Source organism: Apostichopus japonicus, chromosome 4, assembly GCF_037975245.1.
Source record: "Apostichopus japonicus isolate 1M-3 chromosome 4, ASM3797524v1, whole genome shotgun sequence".
Lineage (NCBI taxonomy): Eukaryota > Metazoa > Echinodermata > Holothuroidea > Aspidochirotida > Stichopodidae > Apostichopus > Apostichopus japonicus.
Window position 1 is genome coordinate 25298673 of NC_092564.1, and position 23306 is coordinate 25321978.

General features: G+C 36.4%; 1 protein-coding gene across 3 annotated transcripts in view; it reads left to right on the forward strand.

Moving 5' to 3' along the window:
* Window positions 1-23306, forward strand: part of LOC139966916 (uncharacterized) — a 151081-nt gene that overhangs the window by 120796 nt on the left and 6979 nt on the right. For all 3 annotated transcript variants that reach the window (XM_071970398.1, XM_071970396.1, XM_071970397.1), the window contains 3 exons: window positions 3047-3160; window positions 19602-19832; window positions 21732-21958. In XM_071970398.1, coding sequence (XP_071826499.1) covers window positions 3091-3160; window positions 19602-19832; window positions 21732-21958 — 528 coding nt within the window. In that variant the 5' untranslated portion in view covers window positions 3047-3090. The remainder of the gene's footprint in view (window positions 1-3046; window positions 3161-19601; window positions 19833-21731; window positions 21959-23306) is intronic.

The following is a 23306-nucleotide window of genomic DNA, read 5'->3' on the forward strand; positions in this document are numbered from 1 at the left end:
TTATGCTACGTTTCCTATGAGACATTCTAAGCTCCCAGCAGCAATTCTTTATTTCCTTGTATATATTTCTGTTGAGAAAATCAGTGAAATAAATGCTTCAAATTTCGAAATTCATGACATTTAGGATGGGATATACACTTCCTTTCTCAAGTTCCTCGATTTTATATATAACGAAAGGCCGATGGATGTATTACGGTATGTAATTATAATTGAATGGCTGACTGCCCGGAATGAATACATCATTCTTCAAAACGACTGAAACGGTAGACTATAATACATGCAGGGTTCTGCAAATTGGAGAAAAAAAAAACTGGTAATTATGTGTCGACTTCTCTGACGTCATAATATTGATCAATCACGAAGGAAATTGTATATGTAACGTTAAATCAAACAGACTGATGATACTTGACATATTCAAATATTTATAATTCGAAACAAATTTTACGTGATCATATTCTTTGTAATTAGATCAATTACTGAATTTAAACGACTATAGATTGAATTTAATTCATCGGTTTTGATCTGTCCATCAATTAAAATTAATGGAAGACTGTAAACGAAAAACATGTTTGATGGGCTTATAAAATAACATCTGTCTGTTATTTTATCAACAACACTTTTTAGCATCTGTAAAAGAAGCCTTTAATCATCGATAGCTAATTATCTCACTTTATAGCATATTTGAGGTCAATACTGGGGACCTTTAAGAAGATCTCCATTTTGCTTATTTTTTTCAAGGAGGATTAACACAGTATGCCAGCGCAAGAAGGACCCGGGAGAGGGTGGGGGGGGGGGGGGTTAGGGCCACACACCTCTTTTATAGACTGTATAAAATCCTGGATCTGCCTCTGGCCCTTCCATGAAGGTTCGACCCCCCTAGTTAAAATCATTAGGGGCATGTAGGGTTGCCGCCGCCTCCCCCCTCCCTCCACCTCACGCCACACACACCTTTGAAATCAAAAGATTTACTAGAAATGTGGAAATTTATTATAATTTATAATAACCTTGTAGCAAACCAATGGTTATCAAAAGAGATGTGAGGTTTGTCTTGATACAGTTAGTAAAACCCTCAAATACCCGACGATTGATGCGGGTCATGTGACCATGGCCACTAGAGTTATCTTAGTACTTGAAAGTTTCAAAATAATTTTTTTTATTCTTTGATTTATCTCCAGATTTTAATCTGTTAGGAAGACAGTCACCTCTATGATGAAACATGCATGGGGTTATAATTGTTAGAGAATAGTTAAAGTTTACGCATGCGCGGATGATGATCAGGTTGTGTTACTTTTCCTATGTATATATACAGCGTACGTGGATCAATTCTGTTCATGTTTATTTCTCATCGAAGAAAAATTAAGAAATTGGATTTTTATTTCTTTATTTCTTTTAATATTAACTTCATCTAACGCGATCTTTGATTTTTGTACTATGACTCTGAGTATAAGACAAATGTCAAATCTAAGGTTTGAACTATTTTTTTATTTGTTTTTATTTGATTGAACGTCGGTTTATTGAGGTCATTGAACCTTTAACTTATGGATAGGATTAAATTACGAGAGATTACGTACAGAGTGTTCTCGCCGTCAGCTGTAAGAGGCCAATCATAGACGGACTGAAAACACAGATATTCGTGTGAACACGAAACTTGACTTTATGTGATTGAAACTTATTCGAAAAGTTAATCCTATAAAGTTTGTGGGATAAACCATCCTACCGTTATACTTCCATAGACAACCAAGCTACACATTGATTCCTTTTACGAAGTATTTTGTAAGCATTCCATACACTTTTATCGAATCCAATCGAAGCTAGTAAGGCAGTGAGTGTGCGCCATTTTTTAAAATCATTTTTGTAATGAAAATGTGTCCTTTTTGGTATTAACAAAATGCCTTCCTGTAGAAAAAAAATGGGGGGGGGGGGGAATAGTAGCCCTTTGTTGGAGAACATTTAAAGACTGGAATCTGTGGTACAAAATGCACAGAGCTTTCATTTAGTCTTGACGATTTTAGGGTGATTGTACTGTTTGCTTCTTCAAATCTAAATCGCATACCCCATCTGTCCTTTGAATTCCCCCCCCCCCCTCTCCCACCCTCCCTCCGATTGAACCCTCTTCCACTGCCCCTGGAAGCCAAATGGTATGGGCTATATGCATATTTACTTGTACATATATACCGGTTATAGACCTATATTTTTCAGTTTGATTAAATGTTTAGTTTGACAGTGCTTTGTAGTGACAAATTTCTCGTGCGACAAACAAGTCATATCATTTCCTGTAAGAAAGAAAATGACAGCAAAATCCATTTAATCTTTCGTCTATAACATAGAAACATAATCTGCTCTCCCTGAAGGATCCCATCTATAGGGAGCATAGAGCTGCAGGGCTACCCTAATTATCGTGTCGTATCGTATACGTTTGATCCTATATACTGACAAGAACTTCTTCAGATCCTAATCGACAAATTCACAAATGTACGCAAGTTAGTTATATACAATCAGACCTCCGCAGAGACGAGTAAAAATTGTCTGCATGCAGCATGAATGTGAATATAAATTATCATATATTTTGTTTTCATGTGTCTTGTTGCGTGAAGCGTGTATGTTTGGAAATCGGTAGTCTACGATTCGTAGTATAGCCGCTGAAATTAAAATTTTCCTTTTTTTGCTCTGACCGGTGGTCATTTAAATTATAATTATAATTATTTCAATTCGTTGTTCAAGATCATTTCTGTACATAGATTGCTATCAATGCTGACAGAGTTTCAACAGTTCCTATATCAAGGAAGCAGTTTCCCTCAGTTTCGGGTGTTTTGTCCTCGCCAGTCATTAATTTCGCTTGTATTGTCTCAGGACCGTTTATTTAGCCGGTTGTTCATTAGTCATTGATGATTTTGTCTTGATTATGGTTGGCAATTAAGCCAGATATCGACGAGATTAGTATACCAATATTTCTTTATACAACTGACTGGCTTTATATGACCTTGTATTATATGCATACATTTGAAAATAATATCTTTATTATTATTATTGTCATATTTGATTGTAGACTCGACTCGAGGTCCACGTTAGAAGTGCCTCGTAACACGAACCATGTCAAGTTACTACCAACCTCGGAGAAGGCAGGAAATCAAGTCGCCATCTGAAGAGATCCGTGATATAGGTTAGTTTACGTCACTTTTCGATATTTGTGTAGTAGTAGTAGTAAGTTGAGTCTCGTCTATTCGACATGCTCAGTGATTAACCTCCGCCACGTTTTACGATCTTGCGCAAGGTTTATTGCTTCCTAGCTCGAAACTGTTAATATTAATGTCCTTGAATTGCGACTTTATTTTTCCAAGCAAGGTAGTCACGGGCCTTCCAACTGGTTTAGCAGTATGTCTCAGTGCTTCTCTTAGAGCAACCTTTGCTGGAGCGTCCTCTTGAAGTCTTGCTACATGACCGAAAAATCTCAATAGTTTACGTCACTTTTCGATATTTGTGTAATAATAAACATTATATTTAGAAACGCACAGTTTTTGAGACCTTTGTATCATTATGCTTGCTTCAAATATTAACATTCCTTGAATCCTTACCCTTGGGTTCTTTCGAATACTTTTGCACTTTCTGTAAATTTAGAAAGTCATTTTCAGGCAAATTTCAACACAGCCTTAGCACTGAGACCGTATCTTAATGCGCTAAAAGGTTATGACTTTTGAGAAGATGTATTGAAATTTTATAATACTGGCGCAAAAGAATAAAGAACATTGGTTTACCAGACTGTCTCTGCCATTATCTTCTTACTACGCACAACATTTGTTTATTTATAGGTTTGTTAAAAGATACGTGTATGTATTGGAATGTGAGAAGGATATGTGTGGACGTGGGTTCGTTTAAGCCAGTGTAGGTGTGTGTGGGTTTTTTTTTTTTGGTTTTCTTTTATTAAATATAAGAAATGAAATGATACCTTCTGAGGCATATTAAGGCATTAATTAGTTATATAATTAGGTCGAAACGCACGGTTGTGCCGCCGAAAACTACTTTTATTTGTTTTGTGGGACTTGAAACAGGTTTTTAAATAGATACATGTATATGTTTTTAATTGTGACAAGGATGGGTGTGGAGGGCGGGTTCGTTTAAACTGACGTACGTTTTCTTTATCATTAAATATAAGAAGTGAAATGGTGTATTCTGAGGCATATTAAGGCTATAAACGCACGGTTGTACTGAAAACTAATTTCTGGGGTCAAAAGGGGGAGGGGGTGGGAAGGGTGACACATTCCTTTATACCGCGTTCGATTGACCTCTTGTCTGTTGAGGGTTCACCTTGGTGTTATACATCTACAATTCTATTATCAAGTTTATACGTGACCTCATCACATCAACAGAAATGATGTTTCACAAACCTTTCCTAATCTTTCCACATAAAGTCTCTGAAATTGGTTACTAGTGGGTAATATACAGAAGTTAACATCTTCTCATAGCTTATGGCCAATCCACTCAACTTAAAGGATCGCTTTATGGGCGTTGGTTTTATTTCTTCCTACTTAGAAATTCGACTTTTTTCTGCTGGTTGCTTTACATTCAAATTAATTTTGTTTTTTTGTAGTCCTTTTAAGATTCTTTTTACGTCCTTTAGGCCTTACAGAATCAAATGAAATCCGAACAGATTTACTTTCAAATTGAGATCACCTTTCCTCAAATGTCAATCATCTTCCCACGTTTATTATTTCCAAATGTCACACATGGATACACCATAAACAAGAAGGTTCATCTTGAAACAGGAAATATTGGGGGGGGGGGCGGGGGGGGGGGGGTTAAAAGCTTATAGTACTTTATCAAAGTACAGAAACACGACTAAACTAGAGAGATTACAGGATTCTTCTCGAAGAAGAGGCCAATTTCAGGATACTCGAATACATCCTTGAAAGATATATGAAGGAATAATACAGAGGTAAAAAGAAAAAGTAAATTAACATCAAAGGTATATGAATTTCAGTTCCATGCATACAGCCACATAGACAAAATCAATAAATTATATGGGCCTCGAAGTGTTTTAAATGATTAATTTTCCCTTTTTATTATTATTATTTTATAGGCATATATATTATGTTTGTCTCGACTGTTTAGTACTTCGATTTGGGTTAAAATAACCAGACATGCTAAGTTAGAAAAGGGTTTGGCAGATTCGAGTGACCATTTATGTAGAGCCAGGATTAGCTATAATGGTTAAAAGTACATTCTTAAATTGAAAGTAAAATTGGATGAAAAATTGGATGAAAAATTTGAAATGGATCTGCGTGCATGGGTGTACACTAAAAAATAGTGCGTTCATATACAACTTATACACTTCATATGTAACATACAGTGCAGATACCGGGCATATTTTTCTTGGGAATGTTTTGGTGTTTTTTTTTTCGATAAAATTCCAATACAATTCGATTCAGTAGCAATAAAGTTAATGAGCTCGACTGTATAGTCAATTGTCTTTTCGAAAACCAAAATGAAAACTGTCGTTTTTGAAGAAAAAAAATTAATATCCGAATGCATTTGTTTAATGCTTATATTAAAGAGTAACTGGCAAATGGTTATTAAAATCAAGAGGAATGATGTATTACCTTGATCTCGTGAAGAAAGTTTAGCTGGTGTCTATAAATTTGATTTAATGCAACCTTATTGCGAACATAACGTTCGGTAATAACACACAACTTCTCTATAGAGGTTCAATATTAGTTGTTAATATTTATATTATTAAATATAGGTGATTCATCACGCAAAGTATAACTGCAGAGGCTAGTTTAACCAGCCTATAATAAGCCAGCCCGTCACAAAGCAAGACGAAATCAATAGAAAAAGGCTACTGGTTGTATAATGCAAGACGGCAGGGTGATGTAAAAAAATCATCATTATTAAATACCCTCTGTTATTATTTGAAGCAAAATTAATATTTTTGGCAGCGTTCTTAGAGTTTTATGGTCTATATGATTAACATTAACGATTATGACATGTATGAAAGGCTGACGGAAGGAGGCAATTCATAATACATATTTGAATATGTTTTCAAATTTAAGGTGATTATCTTGCAAACAGAGTTAGATGAAAAGTCTCATATTGTATTTGTCTTTCTCGAAAATGATACCCCTTCCCCCTGCATGCACGGGAGTTATGCATAAGGGCACCCCCCCCCCAACCCACACCTCAAATCTACTTATTAAAATCCTGGATCCGGCCCTGTGTAACTGCGTATGTTAATCTACATCTCTTGAACATGCACAGTCACACAGTGTTTACTTATAAAGTACGGTAGGGAGTGACAAACGCAACGTGTGAAGTATAGGCCTATTCTTAGGATAGACTTAGTAAGGAATGACCCTTGTTGTCGAATTAAGTCCAGAATCTCATCAACTCATCAATTTTCAAGCTTATTTCAGTATTTTCAAGTCAATTAGCATATTGTGTAATGTACCACTACGTGTAATATAGAGCAATATGCCTTTATATGCTGTTGAATTTCAAACTCATTTCCAGTACTCTTTTTATGAACTTTCTTTTCCGTTATCATCGAGACTCTTTGTTTGTTACCCAAGAACCATCAAAACCATCACCCAAAAAAAAAAAATAAACTTGACTTATTGGGAAAATGTGAGTCTTAAATGTCGCGAGATTATCAGGGATTGACAGAGGATTAAGAATTACAGGGCGGATTAAGACCAACCGTGTTTTAATCTTTCCGTAACCTATGCAGGTTTTACGCTCAGATCAAAAAACATCTTCAACTCTATACAGAGTGTATATACATATATTATTGATAAAGAATATCTGAATAGTTTTGCCGAGAAGAGTTCAAAGATTTTAATACCAAAGGGTGACATTGTCTGCGAGGCCTCTTATAAGTTTTATCAGATAAAATCATTTGTTTAGTTCAGGTATTGATATAAATGTGATCAAGCTAATAGTTGGCATTTTAGGCTGATGGCATACCGTCGTGAAAAAAAAGTAAGCGTTGAAGAAATGGATTTCTAAAGAACTCCCTAAATTTTGGATTACACGGTCTTAATAATAATTTGTAGTAATAATTTATTTATTGACGTCTTTCGCGCTTCCAGAAGATATAGGGTGTGTTCAAAGTGTCTTATATTCATTTCCATAAATTCAACCTCTTCTGATCACCCGACACTCATAGCTATTTAGTACAGTAACTACTGTTCATGTTCCACAACCGTGCATCAGTATAACTACTGCGCTGTGTTCGCAACACCGTAACATGTGTTACAGTTGGCACAGTACTTACTGGAAAGCTGTTAGCTGAGTCCGACAGGTGAAAATTTGCAGTAATTAAAAAAAAAAAAAAAGGTTTACATTTTGTAATTTTTTTTTTAAATTTTTAAATTTGCAGTAAGAAAATACTTGCAGTAATTACTGTGCCACCTGTAACACATATTACCGTTTTACGTACACAGCGCAGTATTTACTGATGCACGCTTGTGGAACATGAGCAGTAGTTAATATACTATGAGTATGGGCTGTTCTGATCCACTCCTTCCGTCCTACCCCACCCTCAAGTCGCAAAAGTTATCATCTTTATTTCTTTCGTTATCCTCTTTAGTATAACGGAGGTATTGTTCAAGAATATTTTCTATGTCCAAAATGTTTCAACCATGCAGCTGTTCATATACCTAACCTAATCATTTTGCCGACAATAATAATATAAGCCCAGAATCTTATATGTAAATGAGCCACATCTGTTATGTATGCTGAAAGTCAAAGCTTTCGGTGTTTTTTCCTTTCTTTTTTAAAGGCACAGACCTTCCGGATGTCATAAATATCTATATTGTCGGGATATATATTCGTACTCGTGCATTTGCACGACACATGATGTAACCAATCTATATAGATAAAAACAAGCTATAGCGTGATATAACTTGACCCAAATCGATAAACCGTCATTGTTAACCGAGTCATAAAATTCGTAAAACTTTCATCCGTTTTCACTTTCTGTAAAATTTTACTATATAACTTTATTAGTCCATAACTGTTTAGCTGAAATTTGTATGCCACGTGTGACTTCTATTATATACGAATATCATATTTTTTCTCTGAAAATATAATTATTTTGCGGGATATAAACCAATATTTCTATAATGTATTTTCATCAGACAATTTGTATACCATAACACAGTTGTAATTGGTCCATTAATCCTATATACCAGCTGGGGTATACCTCTATATAGCTATATATACAATGTAATGATATAGTACCGCACATTTCGACATTTAGACACAAATTGCGTGTTATTATCAAAACATTCCGTCTCTATGGTAAACAAAAATAGTTTATTTGTAGGAACATGGAATGTTGAAATTATAATGAGAAATGTGCCAAAGGTGCCAATTTTTTATGTGACACAATTTTCAAAGGACGTACCGATGATGCAGGAAATATGGAATAAATGTAATCCCAATATACATTTATTTTTATTTTTAAATAATATATAATAATTTCCCCGAGTTTGTATTATACAAATTTTCGTAACTGCAAGTTTCAATTCTTCGATCGGCATTCAAATCAACTTTTTTTCCTTGTACCTAATTCTCTGTTGCCAAAATGTCGAACTAAATAAGCTTGGAGAAACATTACGATCATAATAACACTGTAACAAAAACATAACATAAATATTCTAGAGGGTATTACCACAATAATATATATATATAAACCAAAAATTGTCAAACTTGGATTTAATCCCTTCTAAGAACTGTAATCTTAACTAATATACTATATCTTGCATTTTTGTTCCGGCCTGGGTAACATCAGATTACAACTGTCTAAATCTAGTTTTATTATCTTCAGAAATAAGCCAGAAATCCCACAAGATGATATCCTCTGGAGATTATGCACGTCAAAATTAATTCATTCCAATACCTGAACAACTTATAAGAGCTTTTTGACATTTTAAAGACACATTTTTTTTTTCTAGACAAATATTTTCCCGACCTGTGCATGCTCTTGCAAAGAGTCAACATTATCTTTTCTGTTATTCATCTGCAGTAAAGGATGGAGAGTATATAAGAAACTGACGCATTTTTGTGAGGTGCTTTAAAATTTCATCAAATATCAAGGATACCTTGGACTTCCTGATGAACCCCACAGGGGGATATACTTCAATGGTTAATAAAGGGGCCTATAGAGAGAAGAGAAAATATACAAGGCAAGACAAGTGTATGGTATATTCTTTCGGAAAAACTATAGTAGAGAGGGGAGAGCGAGAAAGATTGAGAGCTAGTTATACAATAAGCCAGGCCGCTGAGTTAGTCTGTTAGTTGTGTTCATCTTCAGAAGATGAAGAATATAATCAGAAATATACATTGCATGAGTGCGTTTTACCGATTTCGAGGAATTTAGAACTTGATATATATAAAAGAAAGGTAATTTAGAGCAGGCTTTGTGTAGCCTGCAGAAGGACGAGTTCATAACCTCACTTTCATATGTTGTTGTTTTTTTTTTCAAAATTTCGTGACTTATAGTAAGTAGAATGTAATGTACACAAAACGTTCGGCGTTTTCTCTATAATAATTTTAAAATTATGAAAAGAAAGATGGCTTTTCAGAAATGAATATGTCTGATATCTTAAAGTATATCAGAAATGATGATCAAACAAACACGCCATGCAGGGTACTATATTGGTTATTGGCCTATACGCATATTTCAGAATTTGAGCGATTTACAGTTACTATGGTATGCTTAATCGCTATACCGTAATCGCGATACCGTACCTTCAGGAAAACCGTTAATAAAATATATCTTCCAAACAGATGCATGATGGGAAAACTGCTTCGTTTGGTTGCTTTACGTCAATTTGTGGTGTACGTGCATGTCATCATAATGTCACTTATAGTTTTTGTGTCTCATATTTTAGCGATAAGTAAATTTTTTTTGTTTTTTTTATTGTTTTGCATTTTGAACTTTAATGGCATAGTAAGACAAGATTTTGCAGAATATTGTACGTTGTTCTTAATGATCGCCAAACAATTGCTAACACCCACGCAAAATATCCATACGCTTGTGTGTACGTGTTTGTGTATGTGTGGATATAGGTCTGTATATGTGTGTGTGTTTGTTTGTTACAAAATCGTCAATGGTTCGAGTTCGTCGGCAAAGTTATCGATTTTAACTAAAATCGCATGAAATTGCAGTAATAGGTCAGAAATCGTAAACGTGGAATTAAAAGAAAATAGAGCTTTTAACAAATGGTTTGAGAAAAAAAGTAATATTATGGTAAGTGGTTTTTTATTCATGAGTGAGATGTGTTATTTGCTTCACCAAAATCCAAGTTACCATCGCAACATATTTTGACTGTTGTTCTAGTGTTTGCTGAATTATTACTTAATAACTGGGTGAAACTACTAAGAATCTATCAGAAGATGATTCTTTTCCACTTTATGCTAAATATTCTCTTGAATTTTTATTTTTTTTCTACAAGTTGTCACCAAAACTTTAAAAGCATGTACAGGCATCTTTTAAATGACTCAATAACAACAATGACAACAGATGTAAAGTAATGTGAAGTATTCTTTAAGTTTATATAAATAGTGATCTGCATAATAATATCTGAACAGAATTTTGCCATATTGTCTCTTCTCGATGGAGTAAAAAAACACACACATAAAATCAGGTAGCTTGTAAATAGCATCTTTCTCGATAAAATTCACCTAGGATTAATTAAAAGCCGTTAATACTAGTCATAAACAATTAGCTCCATAGAAATATAGTCAATGCCAGAACAATTAATGATTCCCTATGGGGTGCAATGACCGTATTACTATATTACAGAGTTATACAATTAAAATGGCAAGATTTCACTTAAATGATTACTGACAAATCTAAGGTGTAAATTTCTGTCTTAAGGGGCATTTTCTTAAAGGTCATTTGTATTGTGTCTAAAATATGCTGCAAAGTCTTATAATGGTCACATCCATTTTCAACAGGCATTTTACTCGCTCTCTAGTAGTGTACTTACCCGCACTGAGATATCACCCTGCAGTTGGGACAAATTTTGCCATACTGCACTTGCATGTCCTGAGTGCTTCAATGCACTAACATTGACAGTATGAACAGCTTGAATATCCTATTTCTATGAGAAATAGGGTAGGAACTATTTATACTGTCAGTACGAGTGCTTTGAAGCATGATATGGGAGGAGAGTATCGAGTTGTATATTAGCATATTTAAATTGTCACAACTGCGGCTGGAGATATTGAATTTTCCATGAATAATTATGAGGACCCGGACCTCCAGAAGAATCCTTTTGAAAAACTAGTAACTAGTAATTTTTAGAGTTATGCTTAAATTTGGGACCAACATCTGATGAGCTTTAATGTAGTGTGAACATTCTCTACTAATATGGGGGGAAATTATAAACTTAAAGAGTAAAAATGCTCAAGATCTCTAATGATGATACTAAAATTAAACGAGGGTTCTTCATTGTTTTGTTTTTTAAATATCCTTCTTTTTTACATAAACTGAAATAAAAATTAACATGCATATTATATTTCGCGCTAACGTTATATTATTGCATTCGAGATGGTTATTCGCTATACAACTTTAACATGTGCAAGGAAGTATAAAGTATATACAACATCAACTCCCCGACGGTATGCGTTTAAAATGTATGTATGTAGCGCGTGTCATTTAAGATTAATTGGCCTTCGATGTAGTTTTGACAATATTCTATATAATGTGCATGATAGACACGATCCAATAGTTACATAAAAGATCATCTAACTTGCTCTAAGACACCGCATTTGGTAAAGTAATTATTGCAAACTCCCAATGTATTTTGCGCTACAATGGACGGTAGAATTAGGTCGTTCGAATAGATCAATCGATTAATGAATGAAGAACGTTACTTATTAGTAAAATGCTCTGCAGTGATCGTAAACAACATAAAAAAGAAAGACAAAGATTGACATTTTAAGGTCACTTTTAATTTAGCTTCGGAAAGCGAAAGTGGCGCAGCCCCCCCCCCCCCCCCTTATGTCAAGACTTCTAGAAACGATATAGTAGATTGCAGCCTACAGTCGTTGTTTACGACGTTAAGAAATCACGTGGTGTGCATGTATGTGTACAAAGTAGAATGGCTTGAATGCTTACACTGTATCACTTTAAGAACAAGACAGCAAAACTGCAGTGCGGTATCGATGATGCTACATGAATAATCTTATAAGAATGTGACACATTAGGCTGTAGGGTATAGCCAGGATGAACAAAATTACTTCAATTTAATTAGTACAGCAAAAAGCATTAAGATATGACAAACAATATTCACATTGGCAGCTGATGATAGAGATGGAAATTTTCTTGTATTCAGCATATTGATTGAGGGACAACAGGCCTATTCTACTCAATGTGGTACACCTACAAACCGTACATTAAGCAGGCGCCGGGTGATTTTTGCCCCTGGTCCCCAAGGTTGTGCGTCTGCTTTGCCTTTAAAACATCTAACTAACCGACAGTTAGTTTTCGTAAACGGCGCCTGGTCATTTCCCCAACGTTACTATAGCCAAACCCGAAGTTTTTATTTGGCAGTGAATCTAAACAATTTCGAAATACGACGGTTAACTTCAACAACGGAAGCAAAGATATAAAACCGATGATTCGCAATGATATCGTCCATTCCAATAGTAATGTATATACAAACAATACAACGTTTATTACACACCTTTGTGTATGCAGCGACGTGCATTGGAAACTCCAAAAGTTACAGACAAAGGAGATTTGGTATAGACTTCTGATTCTTATCTACGGATGCCCTTAAGCTAATTTCTAATTGCCAACAGCCTCTCCTATTTTTATGAGGCGAAACGCTCATGTTATCTAATAGGCTGGTCGGTGGGAGATACGGTAGATTATCAAACAAAGTTTCCACAATTTGACCCCAACTACATGCTAAATATGAAATTGGTCGAAGCTTCCCTTCTTGAGATATCGTGTTTACAAGGTTTGCACAATTTGACCCCTAGTGACCCCAAATGACCTTTGACCTCACCAAAAACAATACGGATCTTCTACTTAATGTGGTACTCCTATACACGCCAAATATGAGATTGGTCCAAGCTTCCTTTCTGAGATATCGTGTTTACGAGCCATGCGTCACACACACACACACACTTACTAATCCACCTGCATGACTACAAAGGTTACGATTATCATCGAAATCAATAACTCATAACCGTTCAGGGGTCGAGCACATGACCTCTCAGTAAATCCTATATGTTTCATTTCATTGCATGCGACCGCCTTCACTTCGACCATGGCAGTCGAATGATTGTAGGCAAAGATCATTATAGGTTCAAGCAAAATACGCTTCCCAAACTGCAGCTAACAGCCACCCCTCCCCTCCCCCACCCATCCCCGCCCCTTCCTCCGTTTAACAAGCGTTGTTGTGCAAGAAACAGACACTCATTTCACCTATAAAATTAAGACATTGTTTATTCCATTCTTTAGATTGCTCATTTTCTTTTTTCATTGCCGTGGTTTATAACAGCCATCGAGAACACCCAGTCAGGAACTGCGACAAAAAAGCGAGTAAAAAAAAAGAAATTTAATTTATAAAGACGTATTTTCCGGCTGCTTGCCTACCTGGCCATTGAATTATATCAGCTTCATCGGTTCGCTTTCAATAAGCTTGTCCAGTCTGCTCTGAGAACAAGACAAACAACATTTTGATCATTTTAAATCACGAGAAATTAATCACGAACCCTCTTTAAAATGTTTTGTGACGAAAATATATGATATAAGCAGAGACAAATGTATGCCCGTCAACCACTCAGAGATACAGACTGTATTCATAAGTCGGAGCTCTATTAATCCCTACAGGCATTGTAGGAACTGCTGTAGGGTAAAAATAATTAAAAACATAAGGCCGTGTTCGATACCGACAACCAGAAAGGAAAAACGCATGTTTGTTAGCAAATAGACGCAAGTCTTTTTTTTACTGTAGTAGCAATAAGAGTCGTCTGTAATTTATGATTTTGTGTCCAGTTCGTATAGCTGATGAAATTGTTGATACGCTGCTTATATCCCATCAGTATATTCAAACAAAAATGAAACAAGGCATTCTCGGACAGTTTTGACGAGGTTTGCATGGATCTAGATCCGGTCGATTAAAGGTGATTTATTATATATATATATATATATATATATATATATATATATATATATATATATATATATATATATATATATATATATATACACACATATATATATATATATAATAATAATAATAATAATTTATTCTTATATAGCGCTTTACATCAAAAGAATGATCTCAAAGCAACTTCACAGAAACGCATAAAAAATACAACTTAAAAAGTATTACAGCTTAAAAATAATACAATCTAAAAATATTGCATCCTAAGAATTACAGAAATAAATAACTAACAATAATTAATAAAAAACAATAAAATTCAGAAATTAAAGACAAAAGCAATAAAATATGACAGCATACAATAAAACTAAAATACTAAACTATTACAGCCGAAGAAATAGCAACAATAAGACTATCAAAACAAAAATAGAAAATGAATTTCAATATAAAACAATCAAAACATGGCAAGATGGTAACACAATCAATATGACTGGAGGTTTAAAAAGAATAATACTTTCGAAAAAGGTGAGTTTTAAGGTGTGCCTTAAAAACATTGAATGATGGAGCTGCCCTGATGTCATTGGGGAGTGCATTCCATAGATCAGGTGCAAAATAGGCAAAGGATCGTGCGCCAAAGCTTTTTTGGGCGAATCTGCCAGGCTCTAGTCGTATCTCCATAGAATGTCTGTTCCTCTGTCGTGTGCGATTTGCAATCTGCATGGGCTCTGGAAGAGCCTGACGACTGATCAGAGAGCCAAGATAGTGAGGGGCAGTGCCATTTATAATATTGTAAGTTATGACTAGAGACTTAAATTCGATCCTTGCGGAGACAGGTAACCAATGAAGGTCAATCAATATGGGTGTGATGTGTTCGTGCCTCCTGCTCCGTGTAACCATGCGTGCTGCCGAGTTTTGAATCAATTGAAGACGTGCCAGTTGCTGTTGCTCAATTCCATATAATAAACTATTACAATAATCAAGGTGCGATGTAACAAATGCATGAATTAATCTTTCTGTGCTTGTGCGATCTAAGAGCTTACGAATTTTCCCAATACGATACAATGAGTATGATGCTGACTGACAAATTTTTGAAACATGACTTGACATAGAACTGAATTCATCAAATTGCACTCCTAAATTTCTGACAACGGAAATGGGTTTAATATGAGTAACACCAACTCTGAAACTAGATATGTCTGCTTGAACTTTTCGGAACTTACTGTGAAAATGAATTACTTCTGTTTTGCTATCATTGAGTACAAGTCGATTTGATGCCATCCACTCACGAATATCATCTATGCATTTTTCAGGTATGAATTTCCAGTCAAATAGATGTTTACACGAAAAATACAGTTGTGTATCATCGGCAAAAAGCATAAAGTCAATATCATTGGCTAAAATAATGTCTTCGAGTGGGGATGTATACAAGGTAAAAAGAATCGGCCCAAGACCGCTTCCCTGTGGTACACCGCAAAATAATGGTTCATCGTCCGAATAACAATTGTCAATACAGACACGTTGAGTACGTCCTCGAAGATATGAATCGAACCACTTTAACGCAATACCATTTATGCTAAACCGATGCTCCAAACGCTGCAGTAAAATATCGTGGTCAATTGTATCGAATGCGGCGGTAAGATCGAGTAGGACTAAAATACACTCTTTATGATTGTCCATTGAAACTAGAATGTCATTTCTTACACGAAGCAACGCGGTTTCTGTGCTATGGTTTCTTCGGTATGCAGATTGAAATTTCGAATAAAGAGAGAATTGGTTAAAATATTCATCAATTTGATTAAAACACATGTTCTCTAAAAATTTATGTTCAAATAAAAGGTTGGAAACGGGACGATAATTTGATAAAACATCAGGATCCAGTCCGGGCTTTTTCAATAATGGTCTGACAAGAGCGCGTTTATGACGTCGCGGAACAGTCCCTGCTTCGAAGGAAGTGTTGGCAATGTTAACGAGATCATCCACTAGTTCTGGTAGGCAAAGTTTAACGAGCTGAGTTGGCATCGGATCGAGCGCTGAAGATTTCGAGTTCATAGCTGAAATACGTTTGGTCGCGTCGTCACGGGTAATTGGCTTGAAGTTCGAAAAGCTATGACTAGGTGGGCACGGTGGTAAACTTGGCTTTGTAACATCATGGAATGTATCGCGTAATTTCCTGATCTTCCCACAGAAAAAGTCAGAGAAATCTTGCGCCATTTGCTGGGGATCGTTGTGCTTAGGTAGGATGGCACCAGTTGACTTCTTGTCTCCTGTGATCTCATCAACCACGGCAAACAGCTTCCTGGTGTTGGCGGACTGTATGCGAGAACGGTGGTACTGAGTTTTAGCTCTCTCGCATTCGTCATGGTAAGATGTTCGGGCACCATGGAATATTTGCTTGTTAATCTCCAGCGGTGAGCTGAGCCAAGCTCGTTCTAAACGGCGAACATTATTCCTCAGAAGTCGGAGTTCATCTGTGTACCACGGAGCTCGAGCTTTGTTCACAATTACCTTCTTTTTCGCAGGAGCAAGCATATCCATAACGTCAGACAGTTTCTTACCGAAGTTGACTGATAACGTGTCAACTGAAATGCCGTACTCATCATCACTGTCAACAGGCTTGTATTTTTTAATCGCCTCTACCAGCTGGTCACTTCGGATAGATCGAATGTTCCGTATAACACGTGTAGTTTTTGTCGCGTGGGGTCGTGAAATGTCCGTGATGAATTTTATCAAGCTATGATCAGAAGGTAGACTGTTGTCATTGGTGACATCACTGATGGTGCAGATTGGTCCAAAGTATGACCGCTAGCATGGGTCGATCCACGAACAAGTTGTACAAGATTCATACTACAGAGTAAATCATGGAATTTCAAGGCGTCACCATTTGTAGCGTTGTCGACATGGATGTTGAAATCTCCAAGAATAATGAGGCGACCTGGTGCAATTACTAAAACCTCCAAAAATGATGCAAATTCAACCAGAAAGTCTGCAGTTTTGCAACCATTGGTTCTTGACGGTGGGGGCCGGTAGATAAGTACGATGCGTGTGGTGACGTCATTAACTGTGACAGTCAGATCAACATGTTCGAAGGATTTGAACAATCCAGAGTTCATCTTCTTCACCTTATAATCGGAGCGAATAATGAGCGCTACTCCACCTCCTTTACGGTTTGCGCGGGGCCGTTGATAAACATTATAACCGCTCAATGACGCTTTAAATTCGCTCACAGCACATTGTCGGTGTTCCCCAATCCAGGTTTCTGTTACAGCGAAAATGTCTGTATCATTCTCAACAATGCTACTACACAAGGCCGCAATTTTGTTGTTGATGGAGCGGGCATTCCATAGGCTGAAGGAGAGTTTGCGATTGCGGTGAAAAGAGGAAATTCGCTTTACTGTCAATAGATTTTGATTTTCGATACCGCGGTTTTGTTGTTGTTGATATGACCTAGTATGGTCACGGTTTCCCACAACAGTTTGGATGGGTTTAGGGGCTTTTGTACAATCAATAGCATTCAGATTGTCAGTGTTTGATCCAGGTCCACAGGAAAGCTCATAATTAGGTGAAGTAATAATTACCGGTATCCGCCGCCTTTTCACCCCCTTGGTTCCTCTCTTTGTCCGGCGATTTTTAAAGCGATTTGTAGCAGTAATCCCATTTGTAATTATTCGGTCGATAATCTCATGGCTCAACGGTATAGACCGCGGTATTGTACGGAGATCGATGAGCTCCTGCCTACTGTAACTGTGTAGGTTAGGCTTAACATTAGGCATAGTGATAGGCCAATCCAACGAAACGTAAACAAATGTTAAAAATATCACAAGCGTAAAATAAACTTTCTCGATAAAATTTGAAAACGACTGCATCGCTGATGCATTGAATAAACTAATAAAAAATATAGTCCATGAAATCGTGGTGTAAAACGTTGAATTAACCAGGCGAAATTTAATAGTTTGACGAGCATTATAGTCGCGGTGCTACCTGTGCAGGTGCTACCAACCTGAACCGGAGTGATGTGTATACTCAAAATATATACACATATATATATATATATATATATATATACATATATATATATATATATATATATATATATATATATATATATATATATATATATATATATATTGCGCCTTTTTATACAACAATAAATATTGTAGTTGGTAGATTTTAGTAACGGTAGAACGGTCGAAGTCATCACAGCCGATGAGCTGCAAATGACATTTTTCGTTCGTTTTTGTGTGCAGATGATATGCAGGCAGCTTATAACAGAACGTGCTGTCATTTATGCTGTATTTCTTTTATTTTTTTATTATTCTTTTCTATGTTTGGCAGTAAATTTACTAAGCTGTCTTTCTTCCAAAGTTTCTCTCTAAAGTCGTTTAAATCGTTTTTCACACAATCATTTTTCTCCATTTGTTTTGATGTTACAATCAATTCTGTCTGTAATTTCATAGGTAATATCCGTTGTATTCTTAGCTATTTGTGTAATAATTTGAGCTGTGTTATGATCTTTTATCCAACAGAGTAAGGGTGTACGCCCTCCTCCTTTTCAACACTTCATACACATATCCTATATACAAAAAATGTTACCGGCTTAATTTTCCAAAATATGATTATACATGCATTGTAGCCCCCCCACCCCTCCCCACATAAAGAAATAGCATTTACTGAATTCACCCAATGTAAACATTTCTAAAAGTACGCTTATCCGATGTTTTTGACCCTCCCATATGATTTACAAACTCTAATAACTTTCAAGCTTTCGAGTTGTTTACGTACGGATTTAGAAACACCTGTAAAACCTTTGTCTATATTATAAAATTTATTTATAGTTTGTTAGAATAAATTATCCAGTGTTCATGTTAATTGTCAGGTCAGCATGCGTATTTGATTGACAACGTATACAATTTTCTACACCGCTATCGGATAAACGGTAATTAACGAAGTTTGCAATATATAAGCTCAATTGAGCAATTCCAAATTTGGTAGGGCATGGATATTCAGTACGTGATTGATGACGTCAGAAAATCACAAAAAAAACACAAAATATGTTGTTTTTCGGTAAATTTTCTGAAAATGGTTAACACCAGCCCATGTACTTAATTTAGAGTGAAATTCAAGGTTTCACTTAATGTACAAAGAACTACACTAAAATGTTTACATATTGTTTTCAAGACTTTATGCAGGCAGTTTAATTAATTACATTGAAAAGTATTGTTAACTTGTGAATTCAAGCACAAACAAGTTGACTTATTGTTTCAATTGTTTCACAATAAGATAAACTGAGATTAAATTAAATCAGCCGATGTTGCTTATGCAGTTATGTACGTCAGGGCTAACAAAATGAATTCTATACCAAACAACATGTCATTTCTACAACAACTTTGTTTTCTAAACAATTTCAAATAGAATTTTGATGAACTGCTATAGTGCGTTACATTAACAAATCTTCTTCCTTTTTTCTCCATCTTCTTACAGTTCGATGTACCTTTAGTTGGATTTGGAGGCAGATCTCTGGACTCATCTATTTGTTTTTCTCTGTCATCTGTCTCCTAAGATATTTGAACTTCATCTCCTACCTCTTACGCGCCGTACGGAGAATATCAAACACTGCACCGCTTCAGAATGGCGAGTTGCGCTTTGGCCTGTCGGAAACGGTTGTTTACAGAGCTAGCTTGAGTGAGAGGCTCATTAATATTTTCAAGAGTGGTAAGTAGGCAACATCAAGGCACTTGATAGTTTTGTATTACACGGGTGTCCGTCAATGGCACAACGTTTATTGTAATTCACTCAAATCTTAATTACCCGTGGTTATAGATTGCGAACACATCAAGTCCGTACGCCCTAACTTCTTTAAAGATACATTTAAAGAAACTGAAATCCACGAGAGATTTTTCTCTGCAAAGCTTCAACAAAGAGGCGACCAATCTGTTCTTCAAGGTATATCCGTTCGACGACGGATCAACAACCTTTTAGAAATAAAAGATGCTTTCTTGGAGGACAAAACTGCTTAAAACGACATCCAGTAAGCATCCATATACATCTAAACACGGTACCAATGTCGACTTAGACATGTATGTAAGCCCACATTGACGTTTAGGTAGGAATTTGACCCCCACCCCCCACACAAAAACAAATGTCTCGCTCACTCATATCTCAAGGAATGCAGTATAACATGACAATTTCCTCCATGAAAAAAGGGTGGAAGGTTATATCTGATCTGTCGAAATTAAACTGATATGGTTTAAAAATTGGCATATTAACCATGAATTCTTATACGTGATTGTAGCATACATCAAACTGATCAGCTGTTGTGCCATTAGTTTGATATTTCTGAACGTAATTAACTCATTTGGAGGTTTGAGATACAAACTTAAGGCTATGTTTTTTGTCCGAGGAAGACTTAGGGTAAACTCTTAGCTTTATCTAAAAGCACATCTTAATGCAATCAAGTGGAAAACCCTTTCAGATATTCCCGAAGGAAGGCGAAAAAGACAAACATACAACAACAAAAAAACACAAATACACACCATTAGGTGACGTTTTTTTTTAGGTTTCCTTCAATATGTTATTCCCTCGAGTGCAATCACCATAGATAAGTTTTAACACACGTATTTAAAGTTCAAGCAATGTAATTAACACAATTTATCTGTGTTTGTGGAACATAGTTAAAGGTCTCTGTATATATATTATTCACAGAAGATTCAGCGCATGGACTGACGTTTGTCGGTCGGCAGTGTTAACTTGCCTCGTTTTTGTAAAAAGGTTAAAGTCGTATAATCCCCAAGCAAGTTATATTGATCGAAAGTCTTTCTTGTTCGTTATGGTATCCCGTTCTCTAATGCGCAGAATCGATGACGTGCATATACAGTACATGCAAACTCAGCGGTTCGCAAACTTTCTAGCCAACGACCCAGCATATTCCATCATGATTGAGCTACGACCCACCATACCCCCCCCCCACCCCTCCTCGCCCACCCCATCCCTCAGATTACATGATCATGGTCTAGTTTATACTATTAACTGATGTTAAGAAAGGAAACTGAATTGATATCCGTCGGCACTCTCCGAAACCTGTAGATAAATCTTTCGACCTCTGGAAAAATCACGAATCTCTTGAGAAAATTTTCCGCAACCCACTTTTGGGCTGCGTCACATAGTTTGCGGACTGTCGTATTAAGTGACAGATTTATAACACAGCAAACACAGAATATAACCTCTCATTTGTCGTGAACGTGTGATCAATATATACTTCCATATCTCGCAGTATATTAAAGTGTAAATAAACCTTAAACGTGTATTTATCAAAGTAGGCATGCCCACATCACAAGCTATATATGAGAGGTGCGAGGTTCGTTTGTTCTCATGATTTCTAAATGACGTAATATAAAAAATAAAAAAATAGTTACAATTTCTTTCCATTTTATAGGGGGGGGGGGTGGTGTTTGGATATTAGTTCAATGAACTTCGATGATGTGTAATCTAATCAAGGTGAGTCGGATTTTAATTTTGATAAAGATTGACAACGGTTTTTTAGAGCTTCCGTTGAAAAGTAAAGACATTCCTGTTCGTTGATTGAGTTTGTTTACTATATATCATTACAACCAGAGGAGTCGAAGAAAACCTTTTTGCTCTCATGGGTACAGAAGTCGATACCAGATCAAGACGTGAGGGACTTCACCACCTCTTGGTGCAGTGGGGTGCCACTATGTGCCCTAGCTGAGGCCACCGATCCGGGTACTTGTCCGAGATACGACTTGCTTCTACCTGATCAAGCCGTCAACAATTGTCGATTGGGGATGAAACTGATACGCAGGAGCTTCCGTATCGCCGAGGTAAAAATATAACACTCGGTAAATTAAAAGCAGAAGTTTGCGCGGTTGTTGCCTTGCACCGTTCGTCCTATTTTTAAGATGTTTCATTAACTCACGTGATATTTTTTGTTAATGTTCTAGCGAATCCAGTAACAATAATTCGATATTCTATGCATCTCTGTTAAAATTGTTGGATGCAATGATCAGGCGCGTAGCCAAGGGAGGGGCGAAACTGTAGCTTCGGCATTGCAAACTATCTAAGCGTAGCGCCACCATGGTTGGCGCAAAGCGTACAAGAAAATTTTGCCTGAAAATGCCTCCCAGATCGCTGGAAATGGCACATCCCAGGCCTTGTAAGTTGCATCTTAGCATTTTCTCTTTTGAAAATACTAGCGATATCATAAAAACATTAAAACATTTTAATTTTTTTTTAAATATGCTCAAGGGGGGGGGGGGGCGGCTGCCCCCTTCCACCCCCCCCCCCCCTTGGCTACGCGCCTGGCAATGATGTGCTATCGTGTTCACTAAGAACAAGTAAGCGTGGAATGATTTGCCAAACGGTTATCATATACTGTTGCTTGTTTTTGTGCTAAATTTGTTTCTGTTATAAACTGATACATTACAAAAGAACGCTCGGAATAAAATGTATATAAACATAAGCATAAACCGACATAAGAGTTAGATTCTGTTATATATAACTTGTTCCCTGTTTTTTATGTATAACATAGAACAGATTGAATTTGAACATTCGAGGGTGAGAAAATTTAATAATTCTGAAGTATCATTACATGCATGTGGTCGTCGCGTGGAACGCTAAAAGCGAGTAAATCCGTCTGCGGGCGAGAGGCATAAAGATAATGCGTGATAGTAATCCCACTGCGTCATGCCTTGTGATATACCGGTAATGCGTGGGGCACCGTGATGTTTACGCTATAGCAAGTATGGCTATACCTAACGAGTCAGAGGGATAAATGCGTAATCTGTTATCGAATAGCAACATGTTGTGCAAACCATGGAAGAAATTACACTGCAAATACAAAGATGTATTACGGTTTTCAATGGTTGGGGGAGGGGGCGGAGGGGTGATCAAATACTTAGTCGGCTTTGAAGACAGCATTTAACGACGCTAATCTGCCGCGTGTGTACATGTGGGAAAAGTCGAAGTGCTTTTAACTAACACTTCACGTCGGGTGGCAATCCAATTACAGTTGTAGCTCATTTCGGATTTTCTACGACTTAGAAGACCAATTCAGTTGAGTAACCGTGGGTTTCTTCTGGGTAACAAAACCCCACTAAAAGTCTACTTTAGTCAACCAGGGGTCGAACCCCTAGACCTCCCAGATTATTGGTTTCATTGCTTTTAATATCA